The 13,264-nt window shown below is 38.2% G+C and overlaps 1 protein-coding gene across 1 annotated transcript in view; it reads right to left on the bottom strand.

Moving 5' to 3' along the window:
* dcaf5 (ddb1 and cul4 associated factor 5) overlaps positions 1 to 13,264 on the bottom strand; it is a 93,939-nt gene that overhangs the window by 58,687 nt on the left and 21,988 nt on the right. Inside the window, exons 3-5 of the mRNA XM_048599836.1 lie at positions 6,631 to 6,667; positions 5,082 to 5,218; positions 930 to 1,059 (exon numbers count right to left, since the gene is read on the bottom strand). Coding sequence (XP_048455793.1) covers positions 930 to 1,059; positions 5,082 to 5,218; positions 6,631 to 6,667 — 304 coding nt within the window. The remainder of the gene's footprint in view (positions 1 to 929; positions 1,060 to 5,081; positions 5,219 to 6,630; positions 6,668 to 13,264) is intronic.

Genomic DNA, 13,264 nt, shown 5'->3' with positions numbered 1-13,264 from the left:
TGCTGCCAGACCTGCTGAGCTTCTGCAGCAACTTCTGTTTTGGTTCCTGATTTACAGCATCCGCAGTTCTTTCAGTATTAACTCAAAGTTGATTTTTGTTAAGAAGTTAAACTGTCCAAAAAAATAAATAAGTTATATGTTCCTGATAAAAGCCAGATAAAGGGTTTGGGGAGCAGACAGGAAAGTGGAGTTGAGACCAGGATAAGATCAGCCATGATCATGTTAAATGGCAGGGCGAGCTTGAAGGGCTGAATTGCCAAATACCACAAAGCAAAAATTAAATGCTAATAAATTGAATTAACAAATTACTCAATTTTGAATTAAATTTTGTTCCACTGAAGCCTACAAAGGATGGATTTCCAGTGTTCACAACTTACAAAATTGACCTAATTTGAAAGAATTTAGGGGTTACATTTATAAAAATAATAAGCTTAACGTTTTAAATCATTAAGTGCTGTAGGTGACATTTATGCCAATTTAGAATCAACACTGCAGAACGCCAGATCACTTAGTTAAACAGTCTACCTTGAAGACTTTCAATACTTTTATCAAGAACACAGTGCATAAGTTTTAAAATCGGTCAATTCTACTTTGTGCCAAGATTATCACTTCAGATGCTGTGGGCCTACTGCCGAATTTGTTAACTGAATTTATTGAATACCAGAGACCTTCTAACTAAATACCATACAATATAAACCATAGTAGAGGGTATCAATGTTCTTTAAATTCAATTCAGCGCAAAATATTGAAGACAAAATACGATATATTAAATTTCAATTAGCTGCAGAGCGGTAAGTCATCCTCCCACCCATCTCAACTATGAGGTAGCGTTCAAATTCACCAGCAGCTTTATAGCATTCTGCACAAATTATTCTTGCTGACAGAGCAAAAGTTCAAAGAAGACACATCAAAGCTGAGAATTAGCTCACCTTCGAGGCTTGCGGATGTCCCACAGGCCCACTCCTTCTTTGGAATTTGCAGTAGCCAAAAGTCTGGGCTCAACAGGGTTAAACATCACACTGTGAAAGGCTGAGGGGTAATTTGCCAAGCAAAATGGTTCTGGAAAAGCAAGACACAACTGCAGATTAAAACATGGAGATGAGGATTAATGTACCATGTGCAGTTTCATTCACATTATTACTTTAAAACTGGTGCTATATAATGGGTAGTCAGAGTGGCCCCAGATTTGCTGCAAAGGGGTATCTCATTAGACTCGAGTTCTGGTTGCATTTCTTCACTCACACAAACATCACATAGATTTTGTGCTGCAAATTGAAGGAAGTTCTAATTGATAATGGGGCAACTGACCATAAATGACTCTAACCAAATAAATGTAAGGATTTAAATGTCTCACTGAGCTCTGAAGCAAAGTTTTTCCTTGAAATTAAAGTAAAAAAAACTCTGGTTCTGCTAGACACAAAAGTTGGATATTTTCTACCAATTCAAAGCATGTTTACTTGTGAAACCAGCATGTTAATGGTTGGTTACTTACAAATTAGACATCCAAATAGTTGGAGGTGGGGGGAGGGGCAGAGGCTGGGCAAGATAGATGATTTCTGCCAAGCTCAATGAATTAGGAAGCAGCTGTTTGCAAACATAATTCATTGCATATCATTTAACAAGTCAGTTTAACTTGCATACTTTTTGAATGATTTATTTGGCACATACAGAATAATGGTAATTTAAATCAAACTGGTCTTAAAATGGATGGTTGGTTCCAGTACATTAAATCAGCCCCAGTAGAGTTTATAACTGGTGCTTACAGCACAAATATAGAAATTTCTTGTTACATATGGAGAAGACAATGATGAGTTATTGGGAGACTAACTGTGCCATGGCACAAGTCATCCAAAAACTCGCAGAAATTCATAAAACAATGTGCACATATTCCTCACTATAAATCAGAGATATTTACATTCCAATAATTAAGCAACATTTTGCCAGCAAATTCTGGCTGTATGAAACTAAATTGTCATTTATAAGTACAATTTGAAATACTAACTGATTTTTCACAGCAACATCATGTACTTCAGCTCAAATTAATTCAATGCCAGATAATAACAAGATTCATATTTGAATCAGACAAAAATAAGCTTCTATGGGTTTGGAAGTCAAAGGTTATTCGAAAGGATCATTATGCTAAATCTGTAAAGCAGACAACGCATGTCTAGCACTTGCAACTTTTACACAATTCCAAGATCTTGGATTTGCAATACAATCATGTTTGTATCTGAATCAGAAAGAAAGTGCTATATTTCAACTGAAACCTACAGCTCCTCAGTGAACACATCAGCATCAACATTTCCATAATACCCAATTATTGCCATATTGGGCAATAATGAAAACTCAGATGCAAAAGGTGAAAGGTGTTGCACGAGCTTTCATCTGCAATTTAAATTCAAAAGTCAAACAGTCTTGAATTTAGCACTGACATTAGAAGATAATATTCCCAACCATGTACAGTCACAGTCAGAGATGTACAGCACAGATACAGACCCTTTGGTCCAACATGTTCATGCCAAGCACATATCCCCGATAAAGCTAGTCCCACTTGACAGCATTTGGCCCCTATCCCTCTAAACCCATCCTATTCATACACCCATCCAGATGCCTTTTAAATATTAATTGTACCAGCCTCCACCACTTCCTCTGGCAGCTCATTCCATACTTGCACCAGCCTCTGCATGAACAACTTGCCACTTACATCCCTTTCATATCTTTCCCCTCTCACCCTAAACCTACGCCCTCTAGTTTTGGACTCCCCCACCCCAGGGAAAAGACCCTGTCTATTTACCCTATCTATGCTCCTCATGATTTTATAAACCTCTGTAAGGTCACCCCTCAGCCTCCAGCGCTCCAAGAAAACAGTCCCACCCTAGTCAGCCCCTCCCTATAGCTCAAACGCTCCACCCCTGGCAACATCCTTGTAAATCTTTTCTGCACTCTTTCAAGTTTCACAACATCCTTCCTATAGCAGGGAGACCAGAATTGCACACAGTATTCCAAAAGTGGCCTAACCAATGTCCTGTACAGCCGCAACATGACCTCACAACTCCAAAACTCAATGCACTGACCAATAAAGGCAAGCATACCAAATGCCTTCTTCACTATTCTGTGTAGCTGCAATTCCAATTTCAAGGAACTATGAACATACACTCCATGGTCGCTTTGTTCAGCGATGCTCCCCAGGACCTTACCATCAAGAGTATAAGTCCTGCCCTGATTTGCCTTTCCAAAATGCAGCACCTCACATATCGAAGTTAAACATCATCCTTGTGGCTCACCGCTGGCGACAGGCCTCCAGTCTCAAATGCAACCCTCCACCACCACCCTACCTTCTACCTTTGAGCCAGTTCTGTATCCAAATAGCTAGTTCTTCATGTATTCTAGGCGCTCTAACCTTGCTAACCAGTCTACCATTAGAAACCTTGTCAAACACCTTACTTAAGTCTGCCCTCAATCTTCTTCGTTACTTCTTCAAAAGACTCAAATACGTTTGTAAGATACAATTTGTGAGACATGTTGATTATCCCTAATCAGTCCTTGCCTTTCCAAATACATGCAAATCCTGTCCCTCAGGATTCCTTCCAACAAATTGCCCATCATTGATGTCAGGCTCACCGGACTATAGATACCTGGCTTTTCCTTACAACCTTTCTTAAATAGTGGCACCACGTTAACCAACCCCCAGTCTTCCGGCACCTCACCTGTGACTATCAATGATACGAATATCTCAGCAAGGTGCCCAGCAATCACTTCCCTGGCTTCCCAGAGTTCTAGGGTACACCTGATCAGGTCCTGGGGATTTATCCACTTTCATGCGTTTTAAGATATCTAGCACCTCCCCCTCTGCAACATGGGCATTTTTCAAGATATTGCTATTTATTACTCCAAGTTCTATATCTTCCATATCCTTCTTCACAGTTAATACTGATGCAAAATACTCGTTAAGTATCTCCCCCATCTCCTGCAACTCCACACATAGGGCCCCAGTCTCTCTCTAGTTACCCTTTTGTCCTTATTGCATTTATAATATCCCTTTGGATTCTCCTTAACCCCATTTTCCAAAGCTATCTCCTGTCCCCTTTTTGCCCCCCTGATTTCCCTCTTAAGTATACTCATACTGCCTTTATACTCTAAAAGGGTTCACTCAATCACTGCTGTATATACCTGGCATATACTTCCTTATTTTTCTTAATCCAGAGAACAAGTTTTAGTAACTTGTTCATTAATGAAAATGAACAATAAACAAATGAAGATTACTGGCTGAAGTAGTCAATCATTTAAACTATATATTTCAGTCATCAAGTGGATTTACTGACAGGTGGTGTATCAGATGCAACAAATTGAAGTTTTTAAAAATCACTTTTAAATGTAGAAAAGTCTCCAGACAATTCACGGAAGCACAGCCAAAAATAAATGGATTTTAAGTGGGGCGACCCAACATTTGCTCAATGAGCTGAAATTATGTTTCGAGGAGGGTTAAAAAGATGGAATTAGTAGAGATGTTTAGGGACAGAATTCTAGTGCTAAAAGATGCATCTTGTCCAAGTAAGTATTTAGGGATTAGTGAGAATGGATTTTGATGGAAAATGACTTAACGGTAAAGTATTTCCCTAATACTTGTCTTCTTCTTTCATTAGCATATCTTGTATAATCTCTAGTCCTTTCAACTAGATCAGAAACAGCTTGCAAAGAGCAGAGTATGTGGAATCCAGTTAAGGTACTGAACAGAGACCATTAAAATCTTGAGATAGCTCAGATGTAATCATGCTACTGGTTAATGAAACAAAAAAAAAATCACCCAATCTCTGACTCTCTTACACACCCAGTCAAGTGTTTTGAGGTCACAGATATCAAATTCATTGGCAGTAATCATCAGCTTAAGCTGAAGATCCATTAGACTCCAAACCATATATACATTCTCTTAAAAGACAAAAACAAAATTGACAAATATACATACACACACATACAGTGACGTTATGTAGGCGAACAAGGAGTGGTTATAATCTAGTTAAGAGATGCTTAGTACATTTCTTGAACTGGGTTATATTGTGCACAAGTCATTTCTTAATACTTACCTCCATGCGAGTCTCGTACATCCCAGATAAGAACTCTGCCGTCATCTGAAGAACTAGCAAATACATTGTCATTCACAGGACTCACCGACAGGCCATATACAGCATCATCATGGGGAAAAACACTCACTATTTCTGTGCTGAAAGAAAATTACAGGTATTGAAAATGTGCATTGTTAACAACTCCAGCTAAACTGCTAACTGTGGAGATAGAAGAAACAACAAAAAAAAATTAAACTCATCACAACAGGATAGAACAAGAGAGCACAACATTGTTACTTGTTGCCAATGTGTATAAACACACAAAAACCTATATGATCTATTTGCTACATATACAAAATAATAATAAATCTTGTCTCTCAAAATACACAGCTTTTTCAGAACATTTTATGTAACTTCCCAGTTTGTACTGTCAAGAAAGTAATTATTGCTGACTAATTCTTTTAGATTTTTTTAAATTAACCTATTCAGAGATGTTATTACACAGCTCTGGAGCAGGTAGGACTTGAACTCACGCTGTCTGGTTCAGAGGTAGGGATCTCTTAGCAAACATCAAAAATGACTGTGCAGGAAACCCAAAAGCATTCAAGACAGACTGAATACAGTAGCCCAATGTCTGTCAGAAAAATGATGTGCAATTACTGAATTATTAGCCACTGAGCACAAATTTGAATTTTCAAATTAACATTCAAAGCTTCTCGGATAACATACTCATACAAAACTATCTGCTTCATAGATCTGTGCGCTCAAAACACTGTTGCGTTGTAACCCAAGTTCAGTATTTCAACCCATGTGGGTTGACTGAGTATGTACAGCTGACTTTCAATAGGGCGAACACTGTTTGAATTCTTGCTTATTCTAACTAAAAATTGGCATAACTAAAGCCACACTGTTGTTTTTATACTTAAAACTAAGGATTCTAATCTTTATTCTTTCAATGACTGGATTTGCTTCCTTAAATAAGCTAACTGGACACCAGTTTGTGTCCTACCTAGAGCTGAATCCAGTCAGTCATCAGCAGTGTCTAGTTTAACCTTCTGAATATCATCCACCCAGTATATGCCCCTATTTCAACCACAGTGTTGCCATCTTGAAGTACTGTCAGTCTCCAAAGTTCTATTTTATAATCCATCAAGAATTCTACTGTCTTCAACTTAACCTGCATCGAGTCCGAATAACCCATCACTCAATTCTCAAGAAGGGCACATCAAGACCACATCCAAGTTAAGCTGGCACCCGTCAAAATTCAGACTGGCACAGACTAGTTCCAATCATCGTTATTAAATTAGCACAACTTAGTATATAAAAATATGACTTGCATAGTCAGACATGTGCTTCAAATTGTTGAAACTATACCAAACAAACCTCCCTAAACGGTACAATTCAATCAGGAAACTAGAATTATAGTGCACTCAAATTGCTACCACCAACCTATTTTAACAATTCCTGTGAAAGTTTTTTGCTTTTCTCTTTGTTTGCTTCTTTGGACTTCACTACCTTTTTATAAATGTTGTGATGCTGCATTACATGGATCTTATTTTTCCTTTCTTACCTTTCAACATCATGAACAATCACTTGTTCATCGTTTCCTACAAAAAGGAAAAGAGAAAAGGACATTAACCTTCAACATAAGAGGTTTGTTCTAAAGAAGATGCTGTTAGAAATACTGTATTACACAAGAGTATCTCTTTACGAATACACCAACTACAGGGCTATAAAGACCTCAACACCAATTTATCAGTATACAAAATGTTGAAATTGTGATTTCTTTTGCATTTAAAATACAGTCACTGCAGCAAACACCAAACCAGGGTGCTGTACGTTATTCTAAAATTGTAAATAATTGAACACAATCACCATGCAGCTTTTTGTCCGCAAGACAGGCAATAGTTACACCTTTGGTCTGTGGTTTTAGTTAACTATCATATGTTCAGTTTTGCTCCCCTACTGCACTGGGTCATTTCACGCCAAACTTAATTTCTGGTTCTGATCAGCTGGGTGTCACATAGTAAAGTTTAATAATGCCTTCACTCCAAGCCAGTTTTTAAATTTTTCTCTTTGACATAGAGTAAATGCATTCCTTGAGATGGATTGCCCAAGCCTCCCAAAAACTAGGCTGCCAGTTAGCACACTTCAAGACTTCAGAACATTCCATATGGGTTCAGGAAAACTATTAGAGATTGAACAGTGGAAGCTGGAAGCTTACTACTGTCATGTTGATAATGGTCTAAAAAAATTACTCATTCATAGAACCACACAGCTCTGAAGAAGCCCTTTGGCTCATCAAGTCTGCATCAATCTACCTACACTAATCCCATTTCCGGTATTTGGCCCGTGGCCTTGAATGTTATGACATTTCAAATGCTCATCCATGTACCTTTTAAAGGTTGGGAGGTTTCCTGCCTCTATTTTCTTCCTAGGCAGTGCATTCCAGACTCCCAACACCCTCTGGATGAAATTTATTTTTCTTCACATCGCCTCTAAACACCCTTGCCTTCAACTTAAATTAGGCTACATCCTGGTGAATATCCTTTACACCATCTACAGTGCAGGGATTGATTTAACTGCATGACTTAGTTTATTTAAAACAATAAAAGAAACCTCATAAAGCAAACATTACAACAGAGTTCCATGTGACTGAACGTGCTGTGGAAGCTGTAGATCCACAATAAAAATTGCTGGAACAATGCAAGAGGTCTGACAGCATCTGTGGAGAGATACAGAGTTCGGCAGAAGGGTCATAGTGGACTCCAAATACAAGCACTGCATCTCTCTCCACAGATGCTGTCAGACTTCTGAGATTTTCAAACACTTACTTTATTTGAATTTTACGTGACCTGCCTGCACATGCCCAGTCAGACTGACTGGTGGGCAGAGATGCAGCCATTTATACCTTTAACAGTTCTAGGCACTATGTGTAAAGTCTCTAAAGGCAAAGGCAAAGACACAATATCACCCTTTATTCAAAAAGAAACTTCAACTATTTACCATTACAAGTCAACCTGGAAGTAGCTATAACAAAGGTCATTTTCCAAAACATTCAGATCTTATGGTGATGGTTTTGTCTGGAGGTGTTGATGATTTCCACAGTCATCCGCAATACTGTCTGCCATTCTGATTGCTCAAGTTGCTTTTTCCGTTTTGATTTCTTGGAAGCCATTTCTCTTCTGTTTGTTGCTTCAGTGGTTGCTTGGGTTCTCGTATGCCCTGCTTGATTTGTCTAACTAGAGCACTATTGCTGACATTTATTTCAGAAATGACCATCTCCTGACCAGTGTGCAGCACCTTTGTATGTGTGTTATGCATCTCTACCTGTTTTTGCAAGTCTGTCATGTCCTCAAGATTTGCTGTGGGCTCAAGACCTTGTTTCTGTAGCTGCTCATGCTGATCCTGATCTGTGTTTTGTCTAAGTTGTCCAAGTCTTCCAGCAGATGGGCAATCTTGTCAATGGATTGGCAATGCAGTTTGTAGCTCATTGTGCTTCCTTTCTTGCTTTTTCAGCTCTTCATTCACATTTGAGATCTAAACAGATATCCCATAAAGGACTTCTTAATTTCCAAGATGGCATTCTCAAGTTTAGATTTATCTGAGCTAGTTGTTCAACACTTTTGTTCTTGAAGTCTTATTTTGCTCTCCACAACAGAAAGCCGAGTTTTCAGTTTCACTAATTCAGCAGAAAGTAACACGTTCCATTCTTGATCATCCAATTCTACAAGTGTTTCTCTCTACACCCCCACCCCCTTCTCTACCCCAATCCCTGCCCCCACACACTTCTCTCCACTTCCTCCCTCCTTCCCCCACTTCCTCCGCCACCTCCCAATCCTTCTCTCTCTTTCTCAGGAAATTCATCTGTATTTTTACCTCCTTCCTTCTCACCATGCAAGGTCTCAATGGTTCCTTCAATGTGAAATGATGATTTAAGTTTACTATTTAATTCAATATATGGCATTTGCTAGTAATGTGCTGTGTTCAGTATTGGGAAAACTAACTCACTTCAGCTCCTTCTGCCCTTTTGTGGCGATCATCTTCTGGAATAAAAGAAGGCATTGAGTGAGATGACAGTGGATGACACAGCTGTTCGTACTGGTGCAGTTGAGGAAAAGGTGGATAGATCCTTAGGATAAGGGATTTCAAGACCAGGGGATATATTTTTCGGGTGAAACTTAAAAAAAGACATGAGGCGCAATTGTTTCCCTTTTTTTTAAACACAGGGTGGTTTGTGTATGGGATGAACTTCCTGAGGAAGTGGTGGCTGTGGGTACAATTACAAAGCTTAAAAGATATTTGGATAACTACTATGAATAGGAAAGGCTGAGGGATATGGGCCAGAAGCAGGCAGGTGGGACTAGTTTAGTTTGGGATAATGTTCAGCACGGACTAGTTGGACCGAAGGGTCTGTTTCCACGCTGTATGATTATGACTATGATTATGACTATGATGGACTGCTGCAGTTTCTATTATGTCTTTGATACTTGACTGAGCTCATTGATTGTGACAATTATTCAGCGAGTACCATGAGCATCAAGAGCTTTTATAGTATGAAATAGGTTGCATCAACATTGAGTCATGCCATTTGCATTTAAAAAATACCTCAGTTACATTCCAAAGACTTATAGATCAAGAAATAGCTAGTATGCCTAATTGTGTATTTCATTTACATAATGTCTAGATATATTGCAGTACCCAGTAAGAACCCATAAAACAATTTGAAGGCGTATTTAAGTAATTACATATATCTGCTTAAGTAACACATCTTGCTAAGAGTGAGTTTCAAAAGTGAGGGTGCCTTACCCAGGCCACATTGTAGTGCAAGGGCCACTTGCCAAGAACAAAGTAAATGAGCCTCAGATAGAATTCCGGTTCCTAAAACTAAATTGGAAATCATCAGATTTCTCGGGATGCATGGCTTTTATCAGAAATTCGTACTGGACTTTAATACTTCAGCGCACCTAACAGACTTTTTATGAAAACAGGCAAAGGCAATATGGTCAAAAGACTGCCAAACAATTCTCATGGATGAAATGGTGTTGGCTTCCCCTGACTTCATTGAGCCTTTTAAAATGACTAGTGATGCAACTGACTTGGAGGTGAGTGCAGTTTTATTACGAGATGACAAATCAGGTGTAGGATACTTTTCTAAAACAAAATTTAACCAGCATCAGAAGTAGTACACTGCAGTGGAAATGAGCCTCTGAGATTGTCACTGGCTGTTAAACAACCGCAGAGTGTTCAAACTACAAAATGCGAGAATATTTTAATGGAGCTCATCAATTCAATAAGACTTTTTCATATTGCTGGAAAAGATAATGTACTTGTAGATACATCATCAAGAATTAAATGGTGCTGAAACGGGTTGGAATTTGAAAAGAAAGATGACAATAAATTGTACCAAACCCAGCACAAAGAATGACTGATGGGTGTATTAAATTGTTTTGTGCTTTTTCTCATAATGTGACATGTTTACCTTGTGATGACATGCATTTAAAAAGTGTTTCATCTTATGAAGGATGGAGGTTATGAATGAATTTTCTAGAAAAATACATAAGCTGGGAAAATGTAAGGGAGTACTCCTGTGTTGCAGAGAATGAACCAGACTTTTTTTTCTTAAAAATACAAAGGAAAAATAGAATGCGTGGGATTCACCTAACAGTTACACGAGGGCATGTAAGTTTTGGAGAAGCCGGATTTAATACCTTTGAGAGACAAGCTGACACCAAATGCTTTTGGAATGAAATATAGAACTGCCCAGCAACAAGCTTTTGGACCTATTTGAAGTTCCAGTTTTGTAACAGAACTGAAGAGAGTGGTTGTACAGAGAGTTCCAAGAGCTGCCAAGCAACTGTAGCTCTCTAGTGCCGTCTGTGAATGGCAGAAAACCAGCACTAAAAGTCTCTGAAAAATATCATTTCACTTAAGCAAAGAACCTAGGTCCAACTGACTGGCTATTGAATTGTGAATCACCACAATCTATAGCAAGACATCAGCACCAAAATCCAAGAACTGAATGAAAGTCACCTCATTTCAACCCCATGGTCTGGACTCAATCCACAGAATTTATTCCTTTCTGCCTATATTTTCTACCCACAATATTTTTGCAAAACTGCCCTTTTGTGAATGAACATGTGTTTGTTTGGATTTAAAGGGGGCAGAGTTTAAGTTTCCATGTTAGCAATTCACAATCCATTTTGCCACTCGTTCAATGATAAGCTTGTTAAAATAACTATGATTTTGTTTTATTTATTGATGAAACTTGATGCAAGCTTATTTTAGCTTAGGAAGTGGTCAATCTCAGGAAAATGTACAAACTTGGTGAATAAATTGATCATTTCACACATTTGTAATGCCTTGTAGTATAGTGGTGCTAGATTTCCAGCACATTCTTCCCATCAGTCAGTCAATGACACACATGCCTTGCAAAATTGATTGAATGTTGAACACTTTAAAAGGTGCATGTTACTTCTAAATATCTTGCAAAATTCAGCATTCTAGTTTAGTGCTTCTCAAACTTTTTCCTTCTATGACTCCATTTTGTCACTCAAAAATGGTCGTGACCCCATAGTGAGCAATGGAGGTAGAGGAAGTGAGGGTAGGAGAAGACCTATGACAGTAGAAGGAGCAATGTTGATCGCTGCAGCTTCAGAGCTTGCAACCCCAAATATTTAAATTTGTGACCTCACTTGGGGAAGTGCTTTTTCTACTTAACACCTGTAAGCTTCAACCTGCAAGAATCACTTTGTATTTTCATACATCCTTTTTGACACCAAAAGTCTTAGATTTGCTCAACAAACCATTCTAGAAGTCTTCCACAGGGATGGATACAATCAGAAACTCAAAAAAAACTGTTCTGCATCAGCTCACGAAGTAGTCTATGGATTCTCTCGGCTTCTATCTAAAACGCTGTGAATTCTAGTCGAGGAAGACGCACATTTAAAATCTGGCTTGGAAATAGGGCCACATAGGGAAATTATCTTTAGTGGATTTTTTTAGCTGTTAACCTTGATATATTAAGTCTGTGCAGACCACCATTCTAATTGTTAAGCGAATCTTAATTGCTTGTTTTTCTGCAGAGACATACAAGTTTAGAAACCATAGCTCTACATGCTATTAGAGGATTTTAAATTCTGTTAGGGAGTCTGTGGCATTCCAATTTAAACTAGGGAATTTTGTGAACATTCTGACAAAATGCCTTCAACATTCTCGTACTGGCTGGAACAGTACCAATGTGTACTGTTGATGCATTTCAATTTTTATCATCTCCAAAAAGCACGTTTTAAAATGATCTAAATGCTTAGACTTCTCCAATGCAACAACGTTCTGGGAAGAAGGCTAGAAATGTTTCAAATGTATTAATACCATAAACATAGCAATATTGTTGGAATAAAGCTTTAAACATAGTAATAATGTTTCAGTAAGGCTCTTGAACCTTTTGTAAAACCTTTTCCCAAGCTTTTAAATCTAGTCAATCATCTTAAAGTAAGAGAAATATCCTCCATAATTTCTCTTTAGCTTGAAATAACATGGCAGATGGCAGGTACCTTTATCATATTTTCAAAATAGTGACATAACCAGCTTTTCCAACTTTGGGAAAAAAAAATTCTAATTTTAAGTGATAGAGTTTTCTCAGATCTGAAAATGATTTCCCTGGTCTGAATGGCTTGCTTTCGCTTCCAAAACAGGTTTTTTGTAGGTCCAATTCAGTTCTGCTTCCAACATTTACTTTCAGGACCTTTTTTTGGGAATGTCTGCCTGCTGCTTTCTTAAAGGCACATTTCATGCAAGTTATACTCATCGCTCTATAACATTATTCTGCAGCATTTCCTTTTGCAAGTGCTTCTCAGATTTTTAATGGATTCTTCACATTGTTGTTTAAAGTTTTGACAGTCAACAATGTTCACTGCTAGTCACCATAATCAGACTGTGTTGGTGGTCCAAAGAATCAAATCACTCTTCAGGGAATAACTAACTTTGTGGTTTAGTTTATTAAAATAATAACATGCATTGCAAACCAAGGAATAAACACTGCAGCAGAATAACTGACTTCCAACAACTCAATCTAAATGCATCCTTCACCTGGCAGAATATATGCTTCCTAGTCTTAGAATGATGCATTTAACTTAAATTTACCTTTTCTGCACTGACACAGATAGGCGGTTGAGTGACAGATAGGCGGTTGAGTGACAGATAGG

Source organism: Rhincodon typus, chromosome 8 (genome assembly GCF_021869965.1).
Source record: "Rhincodon typus isolate 14 chromosome 8, sRhiTyp1.1, whole genome shotgun sequence".
Taxonomy (NCBI): domain Eukaryota; kingdom Metazoa; phylum Chordata; class Chondrichthyes; order Orectolobiformes; family Rhincodontidae; genus Rhincodon; species Rhincodon typus.
This window is presented reverse-complemented; position numbering and strand designations above follow the sequence as displayed.